The sequence below is a fragment of the Peromyscus californicus genome, unplaced genomic scaffold (assembly GCF_007827085.1).
Source record: "Peromyscus californicus insignis strain IS unplaced genomic scaffold, ASM782708v3 Scaffold_4__1_contigs__length_199733344, whole genome shotgun sequence".
Lineage (NCBI taxonomy): Eukaryota > Metazoa > Chordata > Mammalia > Rodentia > Cricetidae > Peromyscus > Peromyscus californicus.
This window is the reverse complement of record NW_026294562.1, coordinates 165128138-165155557: the sequence shown is the minus strand read 5'-3', so window position 1 is coordinate 165155557 and position 27420 is coordinate 165128138. Positions and strand designations below refer to the sequence as shown.

The 27420-nt window shown below is 37.0% G+C and overlaps 1 protein-coding gene across 1 annotated transcript in view; it reads left to right on the top strand.

The window, feature by feature from the left end:
- Window positions 1–7654: 7654 nt before the first annotated feature.
- LOC128094664 (sulfotransferase 2A1-like) overlaps window positions 7655–27420 on the top strand; it is a 32585-nt gene continuing 12819 nt past the window's right edge. The window contains exons 1-4 of the mRNA XM_052713143.1: window positions 7655–7787; window positions 8859–9067; window positions 10751–10877; window positions 24054–24148. Coding sequence (XP_052569103.1) covers window positions 7655–7787; window positions 8859–9067; window positions 10751–10877; window positions 24054–24148 — 564 coding nt within the window. The remainder of the gene's footprint in view (window positions 7788–8858; window positions 9068–10750; window positions 10878–24053; window positions 24149–27420) is intronic.

Genomic DNA, 27420 nt, shown 5'->3' with positions numbered 1-27420 from the left:
AAGAAAGGAGTGCATTCAAAAAAAAGTAGAAGCTGTGGTAAGTATGACTCAAGAGTAAAACTGATAAGCGTAAATAAAAAAGCAGATGTGGTTAAAAAATTATTTTGAACAAGTGTGAAAAATAGGTATGGCCCAAGGAATTAATAAAGAGCTGTTTGTACATTTACTTAACGATATCTTAAAGACTAGAGGTACTAAAGTAGAATGTAAACAAATGTGTAAATTTTTTAATTTGTAGAACATATTGGAGTTAAGGTACAGCAGTATTATGATAATTATGGTCCAAAATATCTTCCATCAGATATTATCAGTCTCTGCACACTCATTTGGGATAGGTTAGACCTCTATCCTGAAAGGCACGAAGTGTTTCCTGAACAAAGTAAAACTGAAATTATATATTCTGCTCTGGCAGAGGGACCACTTTATGTGGATAATTTGATAAAATTATTTGATGATAATGACCAGTTAGATTTTGGCCATGAGGCAGAAATAGAGGAAGAGGCTGCTAAGTATTATAATGAAGATTCTCTCACACCTCAAGATTTTGCTCCACCTCCATTCCTGACTATGAATGATTTCTCTGCAGAGATTAAGCAGGTCATGACCTCAAACCATTCACCCAGTGTCTCACTTTCAGATCTGTTCATTGCAGCTGGTAAAGGTAAATGTCAGCCCTCTCTGTCTTGGCCTGTGTTCTGACTGTTACTATGTTACTGTTCAGTTCCATGTGTTTAAGGGGACTGGGTCCCCCTGATTGAACAGAGATAAGAAGGTAACTCCTGCCAGGTGTGGCTTGGGTATTGCAGGAGAAGCCATCGGTTAGGCAGGACTCACTAACCATGAATAAAGCCATTGGCTCAGTGCTGAAGTACAGGCATTTTGTAGTCTGTTAAAGTGTTTTTTTGTTTCTGTCTACTAACCTTCCTCATTTTTCTGGAAGAGAAGGAGAGAAGGGCATGGCAATGGCTACCTCCCTCCATAGCTCCCCTCCTATCAGGTGAAGTGGCAGAGAGTTTACTGTCTACAATTGGCAAGGTGAACAAATGCTGAAAAGAGAATCTGGGGTTAGCTGTTAATTTTAGTCAGAGGAGTCAACAATTTTTTTTAGGAACAGCCAAAAGCACACTCTGTGCCTGCTTTCCTACCTAAGCCAAGTTCTTCACTGTGATAACATCCAAGTCTCTTCTGCTGGCCAGCAACTTCCAACTTTAACCCACTTGAACCCTTTTCTGTCCTGATACTGCTTGAGAAAAATGTTGAATTACAAGCCTGCATACTTTCAAAAGCTTTGACTATATAATTAAAGTAAAAAATATATTATGCTTGGAAAAAATATGCTTTTGCCTCCACAGGGGGAAAAAAGGTACATGGATTTTGATCATTTGAGTTCAAGGGATTACAAATGCTTATCATTTAAGAGAATTGATTATAAATTATTATTGATAAAGATAAGAAAAACCTCTGCTAATCTCAAATGTTTAACATTGATACAGGTCCTTTTAGACTAAGAAGGCAACAAGCCTCAAATATTTTTGATTGAAATGGATTTCTATATGGTAATTCATGTCATAAAAATAAGGAGTATAAGTTTTTTCTTACATGTGCATACATATCTATATGTCTGTATTCCTGTTTGGGATGCTATACCTGTGCAGTGTCCTAAACTGCTGGGTAGAAACCACAATAAAGGGACTTTGATGGAAATTTGCATGTTGTCTGAAACGCGAGAGAAGGCAAAAAAAACCTGGAGTAATGAAAGGAGAGGGGAAAGGTGGATTTTTCTATGTCAGGCTGATCCAGAAGAGCAAACACAGGGAGGGCCTGACCTGAAGGTAAATGGTAAGTAGTAGAGGACCAGAGGGGATGTGAAATCTGCTGAATTTGAAAGGAAACTGTAAGATAGGTTGAGGATTTAACCATATTATGTCAATTCTGGTTTTCATCATTTTATAAATAGCTGATGATACTTTATTGCAAAATGTTTGTTAAAAAATGGAAATATATGCATGTATGTGACTTAGATTTAACTTTATAACTCTGTCTGGGCATGAATGAAAGTTGGATCCAACTCTGTGTATGTGTACATTTAACCATTGTTTAATTTTAAACAGCAACCACAAGGTCTTCCTGCATCTTGGCTGCTGACCTCATCATGAAGTGGGCAGCCACGTGGCTGGCAACAATTTTTAAATAAGATTAAAGAATACCTCTCTGAGATCTAATGAGCTCTCCATTCATCGTATCTCCTTTTAGACTAAGGAGGCAACAAGCCTCAAATATTTTGGATCGAGGTGGATTACTATATGGCAAATCATATAGTAAGGAGTATAGAAGACAGGATTTAAAAAACAATGTTTATTTAATAATCTATTAAAGCTACACCTCAATGCTTTTATACGCAAGAATGTACCTTGCTCTGGCAGGTAAACTTTGTAATTTAAGAGTTGCCCAGATAATAATGGTCTTAAAGACATGAAGGGATCATGGGAAACAGCTTAGGGTTATGGATCTTAAGAGTTTTGCCAGATGATGACCACTAGAAGCATGAGCCACTGGAAAATGGAAAAGGCTTGATTCTAGAAGATATTTTGGAAAGGAACCAAATGTAATAAATGTTCCATCTACTAAATAACAAATCAACTATTTCAAAATAACGGCTCTTGAGCAATTGCTTTTGCTAAGTTTTTGGGTCAATTTGTTAATCATTATCCTGCGGATCAATTATTAGAGTTTTCTCAGATGCATTCTTTTATTTTCCTAAGTGGTAATGAAACTTCAGTAAAAGACGCTGCTTTGGTTCTTACTGATGGTTCTTCTAATGGGAAAGCAGCTTATGTGATTATGATAAAGGATATGTAGTTTAGACTACTCCTAATTCAGCTCAAGTTGTTGAGTTGAGCTGTTAGTTTTTCAAGTTCTGAAAGATAATTCATTTAATTTATGTATAGATAGTCAATACATTTAGAGAGCTCTTCAAGTTATAGAAACTGTTTCTTGTATTAAAACTATTAATGATCAACTAAGAATGCTATTTCAACAAATTCAGGATGTAATTAATTTAAGAAAACTGACATATTTGGGGGCACATATTAGAACATATTCAAATCTTTCTGGTCCATTGGCTGAAGGTATTGCTTTAGCTGATAAATTTACTCAGTTGATCACTTTATCTCCAGTTGAGCTTGCTCAGCAATCACATGCTTTGCGTCATCAAAATAGTAAAAGCTTTGGAAAATGATCTGGTTTAACAAGAGAAACTGCTGAACTATGTTATGAAGACAATGTATTGGCATTGTTCCTTTAAGCATCATGGGGACACAGCAATATATTTCTGATTGGTCTATGATTACAGTGACTCTTATCCTGTCTCTGCAGCAGAAACTTGGGACCAAGGACTGTCAGCTGGAATTTGATATTCCACTACTAGATCTCCACAAACTTATGTTTGGAAACTTGCTGCTGCCATGGGAACAGTGGTAGGAAATTCCAGTTACTTGAAACCTGTTTGTCCTTTGAAAGGAAGTGTTTTAGCTTGTGTTAACATTCCCTACATTCTTTCAGTTGGTAAAGAAAGTATTTCTATGAATAGTTCTATGTTTATTGTATCATGTCTTAATTGTACTTTGACTAATTGTATTTCTAAAATGGATAATCATACTCATGTAATAGTGTTAAAGCAGCCTTCTTTTGTAATATTCCCAGTATATATGAGTGATCCATGATTTGATGATAAAGGCTTACAAAGGATTGAATAAATCAAGAAAGCTTTAAGCAGACAGAAGCATGTTGCTTGATTAGTTATAGAGGGAATTGCAGGTCTTATTACTATGCTTGCTACTACTGCTGTTGTTTCAATGACTTTGTCTCCATCCATTCAGACAGCAGGCTTTGTTAATCAATGGTCTATGAATGTTTCTATGACATTACAACATATAGTGAAAATGGAACATAAATTGAATGTGGTACAATTTCTGGGAGTTGAGTTCCAAAGCCTCAAAACTAGAGTATATTTGAAATTTCATGCTATTTAGGATTGGATTTGTGTTACATATTCTGTGTATAATGAAAGTGCTTTTGGATGGGAAAGAGTTAAGACACATCTTAAAGGAATTTAGTATGATTCTAATGTATCCTTAGATTTGGCTAAATTACATCAAGAGATTATAGATATGAAAAAGGCTAAATTTGATTTTGATGCAGTCAAAACAGCTGAAGATGTTCTAGAACAATTCAAGAGGGCTATTCCTTCAGGGACATCATTTACTTCACTCTTAAGTAGTGTTGTATATTAGAGCATTTGTCTTAGTAGACATAATCTACAATACAGAGATTGTGCTTGGAACTCCATGGAGTAAAATTCCCACATTCATCAGGCTCGAACCAGAGGCTGGTAGCCAAAGATGGGTAAGTTTTCTTTACCTCCTTTCAATATAAGTCAGGACATGAATGATGGAATTCATGCTTCCTTGATGGGTGAGATTGGAGAAAACACCTAAGACAAGCACAGTCATCTGAGAGACTCAGAGGAGTCTTAAAATAAATAAAAAGGGAGGAATTGTGGGAGCCTATATTTGACTCAGTTTCCCAGTTTGATTCTGAAGTCTATTCTAAGTCAATAGAGTTCAAGCTTCTTTGCTCCAGGGCTATGAGAAAGTCGTGATTAGCCCACAGAGTCTCCTTGAAGGGCTGTGAGAAAGTCCTTATTAGTCCACAGAGTTCTCTTGAACGACTGTGAAAAGTCCTGATTAGCCCACGGAAGGGAACCCACTATCTAGCTAGATGCAGGCTGCTGATACCAGCTGGAGGTACACCATGATAGAAAATGATACTGCCTGCTTCTTGACTCAAGGACAGGGCAGATAGTGGTTGAATGTCTGTGCTGTGCATTGTTCTACTTTTATCCTTCAAGACTATACATAAGCTGGCTGTGAAATAAATTCAGGGCTCTGGCATTGATTGGAAGACCTCTCAACTCTTTTCTGTCTTCTTCATTGGCTCTACAATCCACATACCTCTACCCAGCTACACAGCTGACTGTCTGCAGGCCATGGCAAAGTACAAAAGGGTCAGGAGAAGGAGGTGATGTGTTTAAAGACTAGGCTATATTGAAAAATGGGCAATATCTCTGACCCAAAACTTCTCAAGAGAAGAAATTAAAATGTCTAAGAAATATCTTTTAAATTGGTCAACATCTTTAAAATGAAGAAAATGAAAATTAAAACTACTCTGAGATTTCATTTTACTTCAGTGAGAATGGCTATTAGGAAGAAAACAACCAAAAACAATTGCTGGCAAGAATACGTGCTGGTGAAGGTGTGGGGGAAGGGGAAGCCTCATTCACTCTTAGAGTGATTGCAAACTCTGGAAATCAGGGGAGCCATTCAGGAAATCAATGTGGAAAATTTTTTACATGGCAGACACACTACTCCTTGGCATGTAACCAAAGAACTTAATATCCTAACCCACAAATTCCCCCTTAGCCATGTTCATTACTTCTCTATTCAAAATAGCTAAGAAATACAAACCACTTAAATCTCCTTCAACAAAAGAATGACCAATGAAAATGTCGTACACACATACAATAGAATTCTACTTAGCTATGGAGAAAAATGAACTCATGAAAATTTCGGGCAAATGTGTGAAATTAAAAAGTATTATATTGAGTGAGGTAACCCAGCCACAGAAATACTAATATTAAATGTTCCCTCTTCTTTGTGCTTTCTGTCTTTGAATTTGTAGATGTGCATTTATAACCTGGAGAAACTGCAAAACTAAGATGGGAAAACAGGACTGATTGGGAAGTAACTTTACATACTGGAATAGCATTCAGGTGCTACAAAGGGAGAAATATAATAAATGGAGGGGCCTTTAACTAATAAGTGGTCACAGAGCCAAATCCAGAGTGACAGAGAGGAAGGTGAGATAAATTCTACTAAGAATGTTTGGAGAGACATGGGGAAGCTTATTATCTTATATTTATCTAAAGTCATATATATCATGCATGCATTAACGTGTATTTTAAAGATGCTATGCAATTTATAATGATAATACTTCCCCCAAGTGCCATGGACTATATGGAAAAACCCCAGTACCGTGCATGAGAAACCTCCTCTCATACTGTTGGTCAGGGTACTACAAGCAACCTCCAAAACAATACCAAGTATAATGGCCCTTGACTGGCTTATACAGAACTTGAAGCTACAACTTTGTTACAATACACTTCAGACACAGAGATTGGAGGAACTGAACTGAAACTGACCTTGAACTTCTTCCCTGAGGAGTGCCTTTCATTAAGGGAAAACCTGCCAAGGCAGAAGAGCAATAACTGAGCTTATCCAGGAGTGATATCAGTGAACAACAAAAAATAAATTAACTGGCAAGGATTCCATGATGGTGCAATTTTTGTCTTGGAGGTTGCAAGGGCTAATTGGACTTAAGGCACACTCATTATGAGGGAAGCCATATCTTGTACTGTAAACACAGATAATTAATTGGGCCTGGAAAGTGCATAGAAGCAAGAGGTGCACCTGCTGCTGTCAGTTTCAGAATCCAGTATCCTTTCCAGTTGTTCTCTTAATACCTGTCTTTTACACATAGATAAATATAGTTCTCACCCCTCAACAAGGAAGCATCTTTTTACAATATATGGATATTATCACAAAGTTCCACAACAGGTCAAAATGCATAATTGACTGTAAGGTGCCTAACCCCAAATGATATCTCAGAAATGAATCCATTCAAGCTAAGGCTTGCAAAAAACATAGAAGAGTGGCCAGAAGGACCCCAGAGTCTGAGGGTCCCTATTGATAGGATATATCCATTGACCATTACAGGGAAATATGCCCATGAACTCTCCATAGTATATTTAGCCAAATGCACCAGCATAATTGCACCAGTTGGTACACACATAAGGACAGAGGAACTAATACATGGTCTTACCCCTAGATGGAGGAATACATCAGTCCAATGGCTGCTGAAAGAGGGAAAATCAGGAACCTCAGGGTGAGAAATCCCATATCGGTTTCCCAATCACAAATGCTTAACTCAGGATTCATTCACATACAAACAGAACTAAAACGACTCAGTAGGTTATATGTACATGTACTCCTATATATGAACTGAAAATTAAAGAAGAGATCATAAATATGGGAAATGGGTAGGTATTGGAGTGGGAGAGGGAGGGTATGAATCATATAGTGCAGCTAACTATATATAACTAAAACTATGAGTTTCTCAAAAACAACCACTACTTTTTACAAAACAATTGCATGTGGCATCATTTTGTATGATCTCTAACTTTTCTGCACATTTGAAACCATTTTGAAATCTGAACTGTATTAGAAAGCATTTTAAATGAACCTACAATTCAATCTCCTAGTACTTGTTATTGAGCTTCTGGTTTGGGATCATGAACTCGGGCTTACAAATGCTACAGAATGATCTCTGAATGAGTTCACAATTGCTTAATCCAACAACCTTTGACTGGTTGTTACAATATGCATTTCTTCTTATCAGTAGCTAGTTTTACAATGAACTCTGGAATGTTAATGATTTCTTTTGACTGCAGTATAAATACTACCTCCTAAGATTTGCTACAAGCTGAACAGGTGGTTAAAGCTGGAAATCTAACAGTAACTACAAAGAGCTTTTCACCATGTCAGACTACCTTTGGTTTGAAGGAATACCTTTCCCTGCTATAGGGTATGGAAAAGAAATACTTCAAGAAGCTTGTCATAAGTTTGTGATCAGAGATGAAGACACAGTCATGCTGACTTATCCCAAATCAGGTAAGAACTGTGAGTGAGAATGATCCTGAAGTGTATGAAGGTTAGGTTTTTGATTCTCATTGATTTGGGCAATGAGTGGAGTGCTCTTTATATCTGATACATAAAATGTTTGTTAGCATGGAGAGCTGTGTGTGAGTGCATTTTCACTCAGAGAAAGACCTCTAGCCAGATATGTGTGGGCAGAAGATCAGTCAAGCCATGAGAGCAATGTCAGTGAATCCTAAAGTAGACTCTGGCATTGTTCTGTCTCTGTGTGGAAGAGAGAGTAGAAAAGGGAGAATGATGAAAATAAACAGAAGAAGTAACATCAAGATATAAAGACATGAATGCAAGAATAAGTGGAGAGAGGACAATGTCAGGTAGAAGAATTACCATGGACCTTGTTCAGGTAGAGGAAAGAGTCTCAAAACTCATGGAAGCAAAAATAGGCATCATGGGTTTTGGGGGAGGGGAGTTTGCTGGGTGGCAAAAGCACTGAACATTGGGTAATTGTTACGTTGCTGACATTGAAAACAATAACATGGAAAAGTCAAGGGCAGGGAATGCAAGAAAAAGATTCACGTAATAGTCCAGAGACAAAGCCATAGAAATATTCATTGAACAACAAGCATGTAGACACAAATACAACTGTGTATGCTAAATAGACACAAGGGGATTTATTCACATTAAAGAGAAGCAGTACACATACACACACTGCAGCGTGGATACATCTCAACAGCACTGTATTAAATGACAGGAGCCAAGCTCAGGGACAAATTCCATGACTGCATCCCTGCAAAATATCTGAGATAGTCAAATTCACAGTATCAGACTGTATAATGATGATGGCACAGGACTGCAGGTGATGTTCAGGAGGCAGGTAGAGTTTATTGAGTATCGTCTTAGTTTTTACAAGTCAAGCATTGGGAATGTACCAGATGAATATACTTTGCACCATATAGAAATTGTGAACACCACAGGTCTGTGTGCTTGAAAACAGTTGCTCTGTAAATTGTATGGTTGTATATTCTACTTGAGGCTTTTCTGCAAGTACTGTTGAAATAGTGACCATCATTTTTCCTTCTTCTTCAGGAACTAACTGGCTGGTTCAGATGGTCTGCTTGATTCAGACCAAGGGGAATCCCAAGTGGGTCCAATCTGTGCCTGTCTGGGATCGTTCACCCTGGTTAGAGACAGAAGTAGGATATAAAACATTAATAAACAAGGAAGGACCACGCCTCATCAGTTCTCACCTTCCCTTCCATCTTTTCCCCAAGTCTTTCTTCAGTTCCAAGGCCAAGGTCAGTGTCCAGTGGTTGAGAAATCTTTTACAAAATGCTCGTTGAACTTATTCTAATATGACAGGCCCTAGAGATATTGCTGAAATGCACTCTGATTGTGTAAGTTGGGGAAGGGAAGCTGGTATTCACACACATAGGTGATGTATTCACACACATAGGTGATGCTATTGTGTCCCCTCCTCAGACTACATCAGAGTACCAGGATATCAACCACCACACAGTGCTCCTTGTTAAATAAATATAAGAAAGAAAGTAAAATACCAAATAGAGCATTCAGAAATTATACACAGGTCAAACATGGTTCAAACTCAAATGTACAGTGGATAATAATGTTTGCTGTCATCAAAGTCAATTACTTAATCTTGATTCTACACATAGCTAATGCCCTGGGAGTGAATCACTCAAGACACAGCTGCTTATAGGGGAAGCAGCCTGACCAGGTGTCAGTGCTATAATTATGGAGATTGTTCAGCAGTTATGGCTCATCTGTAGCCACTGGGTCTTGCTGTGTCTATCTGTTCATTGAGATCAGTAGTCATAGGATTCATCCACATTACTGATAGAGGATCTCCAGAAGGGATCAGAGAGATACACGTTCTGATCTATTATAGTTTCGAGTTCATAAGAAAGTCTTCTGGAATTTTCTGCACCATAGAACTTTAAAGTATTTTATGATTAAACTACAAAAAAACAAATATATAATTATTATATCTCTTGAAAATATCATAACAAAAATTGTGATCATTCACTTATATGCATGTGTGTTATGTGGATTTGGCAAATTCTTGGCTGGAGAAATTGAAGCCTAAAGAGGTGAATTCAAGTATAATGTTTCAAAGATCATTGGTACAAAATGTGAGTTTTCATTTATTAAAATTATTTATTTTAAAATTATTTCTTTTATTTTTGAGATTATAATATAATTACATACATCATTTCCTCTTCTTCCTCCCTCCAAGCTTTCCTTCTTTCTCTCTTTCAAATTTATGGTCTCTTGTTTCATTAATTGTTGTTACAGCTCTATATGTATCTACATATTTCTCAAAATTTAAATAAAACCTGCTCAGTCTATACACTGTTACTTGTATGTGTGTTTTCAGGGCTGAGATTGGTATTGGATGACCGATCGTTATGCTTTTCCCAGAGGAAGCCTACGTATCCCACTATCACGTTTCTTAGTTGACTGAAGCTCTTTATTTTCATGGTTCAGTGACACACTGCACCATGGACTTCTGCACCATGATTCTTTTGAAAGTTATATTTGGTAGTTACAGTTATGGAAAACAATTAGTTTTTCATATTGCAAATAGATTCAGCACTGTACTCATCACTCTATGTATATAAGATGTTCTTCACAGTAGATGGATGGTCTTTCACATTGTAAGTTATTGGTCTTTACAACTATAGAATCAGTCTTAGATTTTTGTTATTGTTGTCATTTTGTTTTTTACAGTATTATTAACCTGAGACATTTTGCTGTTACGTGTGTGTAAATGAAATAAAAACATACAAGAGGATATTTTGACTATACATTTGCACTTACATAAATATTTTGTCCAAATAAAAATAATAAATGGTTTTAGAAACTTCATGGAGATTTGATTGACATTTCATGTAAATTGTGCAAGTTAAAAGGTATGGAATGACTATATTGACCTTCATGTGAATTTTTTTTCATTTAAGGTGATCTACATCATCAGAAATCCCAGAGATATTCTTGTGTCTAGTTATTTTTTCTTTTATAAGACAAACCTTGTTAAGAATCCAGAGTCACTGGGAACTTATTTTGAGTGGTTCCTCAAAGGAAATGGTGAGTATCCTATTATATATAGGACTTGGGAGAGGATCAGAGACATTTTTAAAGACAAGATGAGATATAGCTCAGGCTGCTCTTGAACTCTTTACATAGACAGGGACAATGTTGATGCTCTGTTCCTCCTGCATCCACCTCTTGATTTCTAGGACTACAAGCAACTACTACCATATTCTGTTTCTTTAATGCTGGGGCTCACACCCATAATATCATCTATGTTATCTAATTTGCTTACATCCCTAGCCTTTAATATATTCTTTAGTCTTCATGTGGCTCCATCTTATCCCTCTACATTCAACCAATTTGTGTCTCCAAGTTTCATCACCATTTTGAATCTAATTATGAAGTCTTCCTCTTTTCATACACCACTGCATAGCAGTGCATAGCCACAGCTTGCCCCAGGACACACTATCTTAGCGACATTTGGAGTATCTAGTTTTTCCAGTACTAAGGTTTATTTTACAATTTGTGGTGGTTGAATGAGAGGTGCCCTACCTACCATGACATTTGAACACTTGTTTCCCATTTGATGGCACTGTTTCAGAAGATTTATGAAGTACAACCTTTCAGTAAGAATTACGAGTGTGGGCATTGAGAGGTTTAGATTTCTTTTTTATTATTTTTTCATTCATATAAAATTCATATTTTATACACCTGAGCAGTTCCCGTCTCTCCTTTCTTTCCATTTCCTGTGCCATGCTTTGTTGACAACCCACGCTGAGGGCATATCAAATTGACATAGGGCTATGCTCCTCCCCTTGTATTAAAGTGCAGCAAGGCAACCTACTATGAAGAATAGGTTCCTAAAAGTCAGCCAAAGCAATAGGAACATGGGTACCTTATCATCAGGTCCTAGACTAAAAAAATACCTCTCCCTCCAACAGCAACTACTAACTGCCTATTGATGCTAGAAGGAGGAGGTCTCATTAGCCCTGTCCCTAACTACACTTAACTGTTCAGAAAGCCCTAGGAAAGGGGTGATTACTCATGAGCATTTTCTCATTCCTTGACAGAGTATTTGAGGACCCAGTCTTTTGAAGTAATCACAGCTACTATGAGTTAAAGAGTGCTATGGCCATGTAATGTCTAAAAGACAATATTTTACATCATTCTACCCAATATTTAATCTTTTACATCATTTCCATACCATCTTCCTCCATGTTTCTTAAGGCTACATGGGCATCTAGAGTATCTCATTTGGGGTAAGTACTGAAGAGGCATTTATTCTCACCATTTTGACCATTTTTTGAGACTTCAAAATACTACTACTCACTACAAGAAGAATCTTCTTTTTCAAAACTGACAATAGAGATACATAAGGATAAACATAGCTATTTAGAAGATAATTTGATGTGCACATAGAGTCCATTTAGCAGAACAACTGTGACAGCTTCAACAGTATGATCTATTCCCTCTCTGAGGTGGATATTCGACCAAATGCACCACATTTGAACTCTTTATAATCAGAAAAAGATTGGTTACCATGATACCACAATTTCCCTTATTGCACTAGTGGGCATATCTTGTAAGGCTGATTGAAGTATAGATCACAAGTCCAGAGCTGTGTAAGACTCTTGATGATGGTCTCCATTAGACTGCACAACACTTTCTGGTACTATGAAAGCTATTCAGCAGAAAGGCATATTTCAGCCCATTCCCACCTTGCTTTCTTTATGTACTGTGACAAGAATATGAGGATGTGTTCAGAAATAGGTCTTGGCAATTACTTTTAGGGGTCACTGAAAACAGTGACAATTGCTTTTATTTGAATCCTTAGGCCCTTTCTAGGCAACAAGTCCTAGGGAGTTATCCCAACACTAGCAATGGAGTTTTCATTTAATAGCCTATGAATTCTGGGAGCAGTATTGTTCCTTGACTTAAACTTTTTAATATTTTAATGAGCTTACAAACTGATGAGTTTGGTTAATTTTATCCCTCATCCTCTCAGCCCATCTTCATATTAACCCACTCAATCTCATATTCCCTACCTTCATATTCATACCAGAGGTTTTCTGAAATAGCTCTCTCTTTAAGGTCTATTTCTTCATGTTCCTGTTCTAATGGCCCCTTTCTAGTTTCCTGTCCTTTATATGCACTTCAAGTTAAACTAAGTATTTGTCTAGGATCCTCATATGATAGAACACAATGTTTGTCTATCTGTGCTGGGGTTACCACATTAAGTACATTTTCCTGTTCCACCTATTTTACTGAGAATTCCATAACTTCATCTTTGTAACTGAATGAAATTTAATTGTGTATACACATTATAATTTCATTATCTACTTTTCAGTTCGTGGCATGCAGGGTGAACCTGTTTCCTAGCTATTGTGAGTGGAGTGCAATGAACACAGATGTTCAAACACCTGTATAGTTGTACATACCTATGTATATAGGTGATTATCCCTAAAAAGTTTGAGTCTATACCTAACAATCAACAGCTGGGTCATAGGAAAGTTCTCTTTTCAGCTTTGAGTAAATGCCACAATGATTTTAATAATTGTTGTGTCATTTTCTTCTCTCAACAGTGTTTCTCTTTCCCCCAAATTTTCTTTCTTAAAATTAAAAAACTAACCTTTATTATAAAGAAACTTGTAAATAAACAAGAAGATATACCCAAATTAATGAGACTCTAAGTCTGTACAACTTAATGAATTTATATACAGTTAGAATTGGTACTCAAAAGAGAAACTGTGAAGCTTCACAATAAGTGTTACACTTTCAATATCACTTATATTGCACTCATTTTTCCAACACCAAAACCAAAAATCCATGACATAGTTATAACTAGAACACAGTAGCCTGATATTCTCTTTCAACACTCTTATCTGTTATCTGCATCTACCCTTTCTCATCCCTTTATATTTGGATTCTCTTCTCTTTGCCCTACACTTCAAATATTTGTTGTCATTTGATCTCTGTCTTTACTTTTCTTCATTTTTTAAATTTTTTAAGAGATGGGGTTTCTCTAATATTATTTGTACTTCTCAGACAATTAATGACATTGAATAACTTAAAAATTCACATAAGACATATTTTTTTCTTTTTTGGTAACCCTCTTGAGTTCCATGGCCCAGGTTTTGTTTGTTTTCTTTGTGTGTGTGATTCGAGACAGGGTTTCTTTGTGTATTTTTGGTGCCTGACATGGATCTTGCTCTGTAGACCAGGCTGGCCTCAAACTCATAGAGATCCACCTGGCTCTGCCTCCTGAGTGCTGGGATTAAAGGTGTGTGTCACCACCACCCAGCATGGCCCAAGTTTGTTCCAAACAATTTTTTCATAGTGTTGAGGGTTAGTTTTTGTTTTTGTTTGTTTGTTTTTTTTCTTCATAGATACTAGTTATACTTTGTCTGGGAGCATGTGGCTGGCAAAGATTGTCTTTGGTTTTCTAAGCTGCATCTTCACGTGGTTAAAGATTTCCGGTCGTTGATAGAAGTCTCTTAAGTTCCCAAAGTCCAGCTTGCTTATTTGCTGTATTTTCTGAGTATTATTTAGAAAGTCTATAGGTGTGATTCCATTTCAAAGTGGACTTCCTAATTTTTCTTCTGCCAGTTTCAGAGTTTGGGGTCTTCTGTTAAGATTCTTGACACATTTGGAATTAGGGTGAATGAACTTGCATCTGTGTGTGTGTGTGTGTGTGTGTGTGTGTGTGTGTGTGTGTGTGTGTACATAAATATGATGTGTGGGTACATGGGAAAGCAAGTGTGCAGGTCAAGGCCAAGAACAACTTACAAGAATGTGTTCTTTCTTTTCATCACGTAGATTTAGGTCATCAGGTTTGATAGTAAATAACTTTTCCTGTTGAGCAATTTAACTACTCTTGGATATATTCCTGATTTTGGTTAGAGAGTATCTTGTTGACAGTTTATTTATGTATGTTCATCATGTATCTTGGTCTTTACTTTTCTTTTTTGTTGACCATTTATCTGTTTTTCATACCGAGATGGATACTTTATAAAAGCACTTTGGTGATGTTCTTTCTTTTACGGAACAGAGCAACAAGCTTTTGTCAAGTTGTCTGAAGGTCTGAGAAAATTCATCTGAACATGATTTTTTTTAAATTTAGACATTGTTTTAAGTACTTCTGCAAACTCATTACTTGTTACAGGCCTCAGTATCTGTATAACATGATTTTTATTTTTCTTTGAGAATTTATCATCATGCACCCCAATCCCACTCATTTTCAGGTCTTCCATACCTGCTCTCCACCCCTCTATCCTCCCCAAAAAATGAAAATAATTTTTTACAAGAAAGAAAGTATGAGTATTGTTCTTTACTGAGTAAGAGATCAGAAGTGGGAAAGATCTCCCATGCTCATGGATATGTAAGATAAATGTAGTAAAAATGGTCATCTTACCAAAAGCAAGCTACAGATTTAACATTATTCCAATCTAAGTTCCAACACACATAACTTGAAGAACAATGCTCAATTTCATATGAGAAAACATAAGAGACAGGATAGTTAAAACAATCCTGTACAATAACAGAACATCCACAGGTATCACCATGTCTGATTTCAAGCTCTACTATAGATTGGTGGTAGTAGAAACTGTATGGTATTGGCGTAAAAACAGAAAAGGGGTTCAGTGTAATTGAACCAAAGACCAAGACATAAATCCACAAAACTACAGACATATGATCTTCAACAGAGAATCAAAAATTATGCAATGGAAAAAAGAAAGCATCCTCAACAAATAGTGGTGATCTAACTGGGTGTCATGATTTAGAAGAAGGCAAAGCAATCCATAGTTATCACTTTGCACAGAACTCAAGTCCAAGTAGATGAAAGATCTCAAAGTAAATCCAGATACACAGAATCTGATAGAAGAAAAATGGGGAATAGTTTGAAAGGCACAGGAGACAACTTCCTAAAAAGAACACCAATAGCGCATTCACTAAGATCAACAATTAATAAATGAGACCTCGTGAAACTGAAAATCTTTTATAAAGCAAAGGACACTATCAATAGGTACAAAATTGCAGCCCACAGTTTGAAAAAAAATCCACCATTCTGCATCTGATATAGGGTTAATATTCAAAATACATAAAAGAACTAAAAAACCTAGACACCCACAGGCTAAATAATCCAATTTAAAAATGGTGTACAGATTTAAATAGTGAATTCTCAACAAAGGAAAATAAAATGGCCAAGAAACATATAAACAAATATTCACCATCCTTAGCCAACAGGGAATGCAATTTAAAATGACTCTACAATTCTATATAAACCTGTCAGAATGGCTAAGAACAAAAGCCCAAATAACAGCTCATACTGGAGAAGAGGTAGAGTAAGAGGAACACTCTTCCGTTGCTTATAGGAGTGCAAACTTGTACAACCTCTTTGAAAGTCAGTGTGGCGGTTTCTCAGAAAACTAGCAATCAACCTACCCAAAGACCCAACTATACCGTAACTCCTGGACATATATGCAAAGGATGCTCAAAAACACAACAAGGACCTTTGCTCAACTATGTTCATAGCCACTTTATTTGTAATAGACAGAACATGGAAACCTAGATATCTCTCAACCAAGGAATGATAAAAGAAAATGTGGCAAATTTACACAACAGAGTATTACTCAGCTGTTAAAAACAAGGACACCAGGAAATTTGGAAGTAAATAGATGGAACCAGAAAAAAATCATCCTGAGTGAGGTAAGCCAGACAGAGAAAGACAAACATGGAATGTACTCACCCATAAGTGAGTCATAGCTGCAATACTGTGATCTACAGACCCTGAGAGACTGGTTAACAAGGAGAATTCATGGGGGCTACACTAAGATATCCATGTAGAGGGGAAATAGAAGAGAATTTGTGCATGATCTGAGGGCAGGTGGGGTTAGGAACAGGAATCATCAGTTTGATGCAGGATAGACGGGGAAAGTACTGAAAGAGACTACTGGAAGAGGGGGGGCATGTCAGGGTTAGGTAAAAACTTGGCACAAGGGAATCCCCAAAGAACCTATCAGGAAGATTCCTTAGACTCCTAGAAATAGCAGATATGTTGTCTGAACTGGCCATCTCCTGTGACCAGATTGGTGCCTAACCCAGTTGTCATGAGAGTCATCCAGCAACTGATGGAAACAGAATCGGACTCCACAAGTGGAGTTCAGAGAATCCTGCAGAAGATGGGGATTGTAGGAGCCACAGGGGTCAAGGACACCACAATAAAACTCACAGAATCAACCTGGACTTACAGGGCTCATAGAGTCTGAACTGCTAACAAACCAGGTTGCCTACATGGGACTGACCTAGGCCCTCTGTTTATGTGTTAGAGCTTTGTAGCTTGGTGCTTTCGTAGGACACCAAACAGTGGGAAAAGGGACTGACTCCAACTCTTTTTACTGGCTTTTGGCACTCTAACCCTCATACTGGGTCAACTTGTCCAGCTTTAATACATGGGGAATTGCTTAGTCTTACAGCAACTTCAAAGGACATGATTTATTGATACTCATTAGAGACCTGCCTTTTCCTAAACAGAAATGGAGAAGGAGTAGTTTGAGGGAGGTTAGGGGAAGGTCCTGGGAGGAGAAGAGAGAGGGGAAACTATGGCTGGAATGTTTTATGTATATATGTTTGTGTGTGTGTGTGTGTGTGTGTGTGTGTGTGTGTGTGTGTGTGTGTGTGTGTGTGTTAAAAAGGAAAGGAAAAACAAATAAACCAAAAATCAAACCATCTTTTGGACCCCTCTGGGCAAGATATGTTCCTCTATCAATAGAGGAATTCTTCTCTCATACTAGTCAAACATGTTGTGTCTCCAGTTCCAACGTACTTGTACCATTTTGCTACTCCATTTTTCCCACCTCACCATTACTTATTTGTTCATCATAATGGCCTAGGGCGCTGGGGTGTGTCATGCAGTATACTCTTTTCCCAAACAGTTTTACTTGCAAATGTTCATTGTAATGAGCTGTTGGTCTGGTTCATGGTCTCTGGCTTCTGTTACACAATCAATACTGGACCCTCACCCAGACACCTCCTGGATATCCTAATATTGCTCAGAGTCATGGATCTCCTGTGCCTAGGGCTCTGCAGGACCGGCCCTTTTCACCTTCTCCACCAGGTCATAGATAGAGTTAATGTTGGGGTGAACCAACTCAAAGCCCTAGATCTGAGCCTTGGTGGTAGCTGAATTATTCAGTGCTGGGCTTTGCTATGGTGTCCTCCACCCCAGAGGTGACAGGCAAGGGGCAGGGCCAGTCCTATTTTTAAGGTTCAATTTATTTTGTGTAGAAATGTTTTTCTTGCATGTATGTGTGTTTGTTGCACATGTGTCTGGTGCCCAAAGAGGCTAAAAGAAGGCATTGTGAGTTGTCATGTAGGTACTAGACATTGAATCCTGGTTCTCTACAAGAACAGTGAATGTTTTTAAGTGCTCAGCCTTATCCCCACCTATACTTGATATATTGTTTAAAATGTCATTTTAGTTAAATTTGGGTAATTTTTAATCTATGTGGAAATTAATTTATATGTTTTATATTTTCCAGTTTAGTGGAATGTTCTTAAGGTAAACACTAATACTTTTCTGAATTTCACTGGAGCTTGTCATAATGACTCCATTTTCATGTCTTACTGTATTAGCTATGTCATTCATTCTTCCTTTTGGTTAGTTTATCTAAAGTTTCTCAATATTGTTTATATTGTGGAAGAACCAAATCTAATTCATTGACTCTGTGGTTTGTTTTCTTGTTGAGTTGTTTTCATTTCACTAATTTCATTAATGTCAGTGCTTTCTTTCCAGCTCCTGATTTTGGTGTGTAACTTTTTTTCCAGAACCCTAATGTAAATCATTAACTTAATTATTAAACATCTCTTTGATTTCTTAATGTAGGTGTATTGACCTTTGAACATCTCTTTTAGGACTGTTTACATTGCACCTCAAACATTTAGGATGTTGGTTTTAATTTTCATTTTATTGTAGGAGTCTTTTTACTCTTGATTTCTTCAAAAAATCATTCATAACTGTGTTGTGAGTTGTTTGATGTCCATGGGTTTATTTATCTTCTAGAGTTTCTCTGATTTATTTGTGTTCATTTTATTGTTGTTGGGTAGGATATAAGGAAATATCTCCATTTCCCCATATTTGCTCAGACATTCTTTGTGTCATAATATATGATCTATTTTAATGATAGTTCCAGGGGCTACTGAGAATAATTTATATTCTACAATGTTTGGTTAGAATATTCTATAGTGGTCTTTTAAGGCCCATTTACCTTTGATTCAATTTAATTCTGTCTATTTTCTACTGGGATGAAGGGTTAATTATTGAGAATGAAACTACTATGACACTTGGTGAAAGCCTATGGCTTTATATCTAGTAGTATTTTCTGTGTAGAACTAGGTGCACCTGTGTGTGGAATTGTACAGTTCTCTCCATGAACTGTTCCTATAAGCAGTAGGAAGTGATATCATTTCTCATTAGATTTGATTTCAAGTCTATTTTGTCAGATTGCACAAGCAACGTTTGCTTGTTTTCAAGCTCCATTGGCCTAGCACATCTTTTTTCTATGATTACATCTCTCTTTTATGATGGAGTACAACACAAAAGTACTTCCTACTTTTTAATTCTAATCTCTTAACCTGTGTCTTTTGATTAAGGAATTGACACCATTAATATTAAGATACTACTGAAACGTGCCTATTGATTATTGTAATTTTGATGATTTTGCCAACATGTTCAAGCTGTTTTCATTTTATTACTTGTTTACCTGTCGTTCTAGTTTGCTTTACATTTTCTGTGACAAAACTTTATTGCTAGAATCAATGTAGGGGAAGAAAATATTTATCTTACACTTTCAGGTCGCAATCTATCTATGGTAGAAGCCAGGGCAGTGTCTCTAAAAGGAACTGAAGCAGAAACCATTTTACTAATCTGCTTGTTAACTTCATCAGTGTTTCATGCTCAGTTAGCTTTCTCATACAACTCATGCCCAGCTACCTTTGCTGTGGGCCAGAACACATTAATCATCAATGAAGACAGCTCAAACACCTGGTAACATGCCAATCTGATGGGGATTATATCTTAACTGAGGCTTTCTCAGATAATTCTAGGTTGTGTCAAGTTGACTGGTCAAGTGGCCTTTTGCTTGTTGCAGTCTTAAGGGTACACCCATTTTTCTCTGAACTCTAAAAGACTCCTTTAAATATATTTTGTAGAACTGTGTTGGTGGTCATAAATTCATCTTGCACATTTTTAGCATATAAAGTTTTATATCTCCTTCAGTTATAGCAAGTAGCTTTGATGGGTACAGTAGTCTGATTTGTCATTCATTGTCTTTTAGAACTTGAAATACAGCTTTCCAGTTTCTTCTGCTTTTCAAAGTCTCAGCTAAATATCTGTTATTCTGGCAGACCTTCCTTTACATTTGACTTCATGTTTTTTATCTTTCCAATTTCAATGTATTTTCTTTGTTTAAATATCATATTTTGAGAGGTCTTGTCTATATGTGGTTCTAAATTCTGCCTGTATCTGAATTTGTGTCTGTTCTCCCCCCGAAAAAAACTTAGAAGAGGTTTTGTTTTGCTTACAACTCCAGGTTGCAGTTTATTATTGATAAGATGTTTTGGTAGGAAGTTAAGTGTTCACAGTCAAAATCAGACAGCATATTTACTCTTGCTTTCTTGCCTGCAACTAGCTTTCACTTCCCTTATACTTTTTGAACTCCCAAGAGTAGGGAATGATGCTGCCCACAATGTTCTACATTATCAATGAACTATCAGGACACCCTTTCAAAGATATGCTTAGAGCCAATGTAATCTAAATGATTTCTCATTGAAAATCTCTTCCAAGGTGGCTATAGGTTGTGTTAAATAAACACTAAAAGCTACTAAGCACAGCATCTCTTTTCCTAACTACAGGAAATGATCATAAAAATGATTTCTATACATATGGACCTTAGATTTCATCTTTGCATAGGGTGACAGATATCTTGGTGACAGATATTCCGCTCCCATCTTCTTATTATATAATCTTTGTTCTTATTGGATTTTCCCAAGTCCTCCATGTAGCATGAATCTTAAAAGGTCTTATTAGTAAAATCAAACTTGAGCCAGGTATTGGGGTGAACTGGAAGATCAAAGAACCAGAACAAGACACAGCTACCTCACCTCGCCGGATCCTCAGCTGGTCTTGTTTCCTCAGACTGGAAGCCTCAGTGTCCTCATTTCCAAATGGCTCTCAGCTGAACTGTGCTGCTCAAAAGCCTGAAAGCTTAACCAGCCAAATGCTTAACCAGCCAAATGCTTAACCAGCTAAATGCTTTTAGTTTCTGGTCTTCACACCTTATATATCTTTCTCTTTCTGCCGTCACTCCCTGAGATTAAAGGCTCACTTTCTGGGATTAAAGGTGTTAGTCACCATGCTTGGCTGTATCCTTGAACAGATGGATCTCTGCCTCTGGAATGCTAGGATTGAAGGCGTGTGCTACCACTGCCTATCCTAAGTATCTAGTGGCTTTTCTGTTCTCTGACCCCTGATAAGTTTATTAGGGTACACAATATTTTGGGGAACACAATACCAACACATTCTCCACCTTGCCTTCACACTGTACTTTTTTCCTTTAAAAATATCTTATTTATTATGATATGATGTGGATGTCTGCAAAATATCTGTGTGGGTGCACACATCTCAAAGAACATTTGTGAGAACTTGAGAACAATGTTGTGGAGTAAATTGTCTACTTCTGATACATGTGGATTACAGAGACATCTTGGTCATCAGGTTTATACGATAAGCACCTTTTTTATGCATTTTTATCTAATAATGCTACCATTCCCATTTGTATCTCTATTTACTTCATTTACAATTCATTTGTTTTATAGATTATTTGTGCTAATTTCTACATTTTCTTGTGCAATAAAGTTGTTTTTATAACTGACTCTTCAAAAATATGTCATTAGGGGATGAATAGATACCTCAGTGGTAAAAAGTACTTGAAGATTTTTTTAGAGAAGTGGCATTTGTTTCCCAGCACTCACATTAAGTGGCTCCAAAATTTCCATGACTCCAGCTTCAGGGGAACAGACACTCTCCAAATCTCAGTGGGCACACACACACACATAGACTCACACTCCTATGAAAATGCACAAACATAAAGAAAAATAAAAAATAAATCTTTTAAAAATGATTTCATTAACTACAATTTTCTGGGGCCTTGCATATTACCTGTTTGACCATGTATAACATTCTCTCTCTCTCTCTTTCTCTGTCTCTCACTTTCCCATTTTCTCTCCTCTTCCCAACCTCTCTCTCTACCAGATAACTTATTCCCCTCAGTCTGTTCATTGATGTGATTATTAATGATGTCATAAAACCTTGATTTATATCATTATTGGATTTCACTCAACAGGTTTTTGTATTGATGGGAATCAATCTTCCCAACATGGTACAAAATACTATTTTTCCCATCTCTGTCACTGAATCTTTGTCTTCATAGCATACTTCACCAGGAGGCAGGTACTTACTTGTCTGCTGACTGAACATTTCTCCCTGTTAAAACTTAGATCTTGTAGATGTTTGTTGTTGGATACAGTCAATGGGTCTTTTCACTTAATACACATCAATTAAAATGTAACACAATAATAAATATCTAGGCTGATTAGTATGGTGCAAGCCTGCAATCACTACGTTCATGGGATGGATTCAAGTGGATCAATAGTTCAAGACCATCCTTGACTACATGTCAAGACTGAGGCAGCCTTCTTGACACACCCTCTGCAAACTCTGCTTCCAAATATACTCATATCTTTAATATTACTTCCAAGTCAGAACCACTGTTCTGTTAATTATCAGCCATATTTATGTCATTGGTTTATTTTTGGTGCTTGCACTAACACAGTTTTGGTTTTTTCTTTGTTTTCAGACAGGATCTGTTTTATGCCAGCTTGACTATAAATTATCTGTGTACTGGAAAATGACATTGAACCTCTGGTATTCTCTTGTCTCTACCTCCTGAGTTTTAGTATTGCAGATGTATGCCACCACATTTAGCTTGGCTTTTAGCTTTTCTTTTGACGTTCATAGGTATGTGTGTTTATGATGGTGTGGTTACAAATGTGTGAATGTGGTTGTTCTTCTGCCAGAGCTTGAGGGTGGAAAACAAACAACAACATCAGGAGTTGAGCCTTAATTTCTACCTGGTTTGAGACAGAATCTCTTTCTTCTTGTCCATCACTGTTTGTGTCAGATAGCTGGTCCCAAGTTTCGGAGCGTTCTCCTGTCTCCACCTCCCATGTCATAGAAGGAGCACTAGGGTAACAAAAAGAGATTGGATCACCATCTTTGAGTCCTACCTGAGGATTCAAACTCAGGTCTCATACATGCAAGGTAAATGCTTTCTACAGAGCCATGACCCGAGCCCAGTTTTTAATCACATTAAGTGTCTTAAATCTGTTATGTATTGTGCAATTCACTTTCTCTCTACTATTTCTCTGTAGCTCTTTTACCCCCTGCTTTCAACCAAATCTTATATTCCTTGAATTCATGCATTCTTCTGCTCTGACCATGGTGTAAATCTTTACTTTTCTCCAGACTTTATTAAGTAAGTTCTTCAGATAATGTTGAACAATCCAAGTGTGCAATGGAGGCTGAGACATGTACAGAAAGCCTTAGACAAAGAACAGTGAAGACACTGTGACTGTTGAGCACACAACAGAGTAGACGCAGGAATGTAAAAGAGGCATTGAGGTAAAGTTTCTGGGCTATTCCTGGAAGGTCTCTAGTTGTCTGGGATTTGGAAACTTGGGTGTTGAGGAGTCACTATTGAGAAGTGATGGAAGCTTAGGGGTGGATGACAGGGTGAGGGGACCTCCATCAGAAAGGGTTAAGAAGTTCTTTATACTTCATGATAATAAAAAGTCCAAGCCTAGCTATTCTAATACCTCTCTTGCTTACTGTATAGGTATGATTGCTTTTCCCTAAAACATGCCTCCATCATTGCAGCCCACCAGGAGGATGTCTCCGTGTGGCATCAGGGGTAAAGCTGTGAGGGGATAGGTTTACGAATGAAAATGATTTACTTAGCTCACTGTGTGTATGTGTCAAATGTCACATTGAATAGTGTAAATACTGGTTTGATTTTCCTTAGTAAAACAGTCTGCCATTTGCTGAAAAGTGAAGAATATCAGGCATACCTCACTTTCCTTCTTTATAGTCAATGCTTTCCTCTTCCTGTCACACAGTGCCATACGGATCATGGTTTGAGCACATCTGTGCCTGGCTATCCATGAGAGAAAGAGACAACTTCCTGCTACTGAGTTACGAAGATATGAAAAAGGTAATCATCATTCCTACAGCAATCACAAAGCCTCTCATGAACTCACCCTGGCAGCACCCCTTATTTCTCAGGATCCCCATGTCAGGTTAGGCTCATGGAAAGTTGATGAAAGTGAAATTATGCCCTGTCTTTAATTGACCTACACCTGGAATTTTCTCTCCAGCCTCCTTATCCATCACCCCCATCTTTACCTTATTCACCCTCGGGAAGGGTGGGGTAGTTTACACTTGTACTATAGGTATTTTTTAATTCTGTCTATGCAACATATTTAATACACCTAATAGTCCACTCAATTGTCAGTGGCGACTGGGTAAAGCAATTTCATTCCACTCTTGTTCTCAAATGTATGCCAATGACCACTGCACTGCAAGCAGAGGAACAAAGGCAGGAAATCCATCTTTGAGTCCTGGGAGAGCACAAGAACTGAAATCACATGAACAGCACTTAGTGATACTCACATCTGACCAGGCATATACAAGATGCAGCCAGTCAGGGAGGACCATGTCCTGTGGTCTGTAGTACAGAGGGTTCTGTATGGAAGGCTACAACACACTAGAGATCTCAAAACTCTTAGTAGAGAATGTCTAAAATGTTTCAACATTAAGTAATGACATATGTCTAAATAGACTGATAGTCCATACCATTAGTCAGGTCATTGCAGGTTCCATTTCATTCAAATGCTCCCACAGAGTGATATAAATATGTTTAAGTATTGTACATGTGTCTCAAATATCTCTTATTTTAAAAATCAAAAAAATATTTTGGCAGGGTGTCACATGTGTCTAAACCTAGGTGAAGACAGTTTCAAAGGTTCTAGATCATGGTTGTGTGTATGGTCTGTTTGACATCAACCTTGGCTACAAGAGACAATGTTTCAAAAGACCATTAAGAAAAATAGTGTTAAGTTCATTTATGTATTTTATTTTCATTTAATTAAAGAATACTCCCTCTAATGATAGACACACACTAATGACACCAAGCAAATAAGCACAAAAATGTTCTCATATGATCATCAACTCAAAAGTTTAAGTAGTTTGGAAATTATAAGTGAAAGATAACCATAATTTACATATTACAGATAAAGATATCATTTGTACTTTATACTGAACAAGAAAAATTGTACTGAGCATGCAGTCTGTCAAACTCTTGCCCATCCTTAATACAGTCCAAAATATTAGTTAAGGAGGAAAAGAAGCAGTGTTACAACCACTGTTTACCTTTTAGAAGTAGAGTCTGTGTTGATGAAGGTTACTGAGAGTTGTAACTATTTGTTTTCATTTTTATTTCACTTATTAAATTTTTTAACGTTTAAAATAATTTTTCAATTTAAATATATTTTGATCATATCCTTCCCTCTCACAATTTCTTTCAAATTTTCTACTCTTCCTTATGAACCCAGCCTTAAATACTTTCCAAAAAAACCAAACCAAATCCAAATCAAACAAAATTTATCCATAAAAGAAGACAAAATAAAACAATACACAAAAAGAAAAAAATAAAACACTGAATTGTAACCAAATAAAAGTACCCCCCCACCAAAATGAAAAATACAGTGGAGTCTATTATACGTTGTTCAGCTCCTCCTGAACAAGAAGACTGAATTAGAGTGGTTGATATACCCAGTGTCACTGCATTGAAGTAAACTGATTTTCCCTCTCCCAGCAGATAAAAATGAAAGTTGAACTATTAACCTTTAGCTTAATGGACTGTTTTCTTTCATTCATTCATTCATTCATTCATTCATTCATTTTTAAAAAATATAACAAAATAAAATGCAATATGATGAAACAATATTATCACCCCATATTTGAACAAGATAAACTACTAGAAGGAAAACAGCACAAGAGAAGGCACAAGCAGAGACTTCATATTTTCAAAGTCGACAAAAATCACCAAAGTGGAAGCCATAACTTATAAGAAGAGGATTAGTGCAGAGTGGTGTGGCACTATGCATGCTGCTCTAGTCTGGGGGCTCATAGTAGCATTTCTTATGCTGATGTAAAAGGCCTTGATTTTTTTGGTGTCAAGAGATGTCCATTTGGGACACCGTCTACCTCATTATTAGGTTATACTATTTGGATGGTCTTCATATGTATGTATGTATATATATATATATATATATATATATATATATATATATATATATATATATATATATATATCTCAGTTCCATCAAATGTCCATTAATTTTAGCTGTGTCTCCCCATATTCCCTCCTCAAGTCTCTCTTCTTTCCCCATCCACACTAGGTCCTAACATTCTAGTACTTACCTAGTCATCCATTTTTTGCCTATTAAGTTTAGATTTTTTTATCTTAATTTTTAATTTTATAATTATTACATGCTGAGGGGACATTCTTTCCTGATTTAGTCTATTTGGTGTTCTGTATGCATCTTTTACTTTGATAGGCATCTTGCTGTGGGATGTTCTGTATGGCAAATGTGTTGCTCTGATTGGTTGGTAAATAAAACACTGATTGGCCAGTAGTCAGGCGGAAGGAAGTATAGGTGGGACAAGAAGGAGAATAAAGCTGGGAAGTGGAAGGCTGAGTAAGAGACACTGCCAGCCGCGGCCATGACAAACAGCATGTGAAGATGCCGGTAAGCCACGATCCATGTGGCAAGGTACAGATTTATAGAAATGGATTAATTTAAGCTGGAAGAACACTTAGCAAGAAGCCTGCCACGGCCATACAGTTTGTAACCAATATAAGTCTCTGTCTTTACTTGGTTGGGTCTGAGCGGCTGTGGGACTGGCAGGTGAGAGAGATTTGTACTGACTATGGGCCAGGCAGGAAAACTCTAGCTACAGCATATCCTTCTTTAGGTTAGAGAAATTTTTCTTCTATGATTGTGTTGAAGGTATTTTCTGTGCCTTTGACCTGGCTTTTCTTCATCTTCCACTATTCTTATTATTGATCTTATTATTTCCATAGTGTCCCAGATATCCTGAAAGTTTTGTGACAGGATTTTTTTAGATTTAACATTTTCTCTGACAAATTTATACAATTCTTTTATGTAGTCTTCAATGCATGAGATTCTTTCATCCTTTCCTTGTATTCTATTCATGAAGCTCCCGTCTGAGTTTCCTGTCTGAGTTCCTACGTTTTTCTTTTGTATTTCCTTCAATTTGGGATTTCATGATTTCCACTTTCAGGTCTTGAATGATATTCATTTCCTTCCACTGCTTGTGTTTTCACAGATTTCTTCATGAGATTTATTCCCTTTTTTTCTTTAAGGACCTCTATCATCTCCACACAGGCTATTTTAGGGC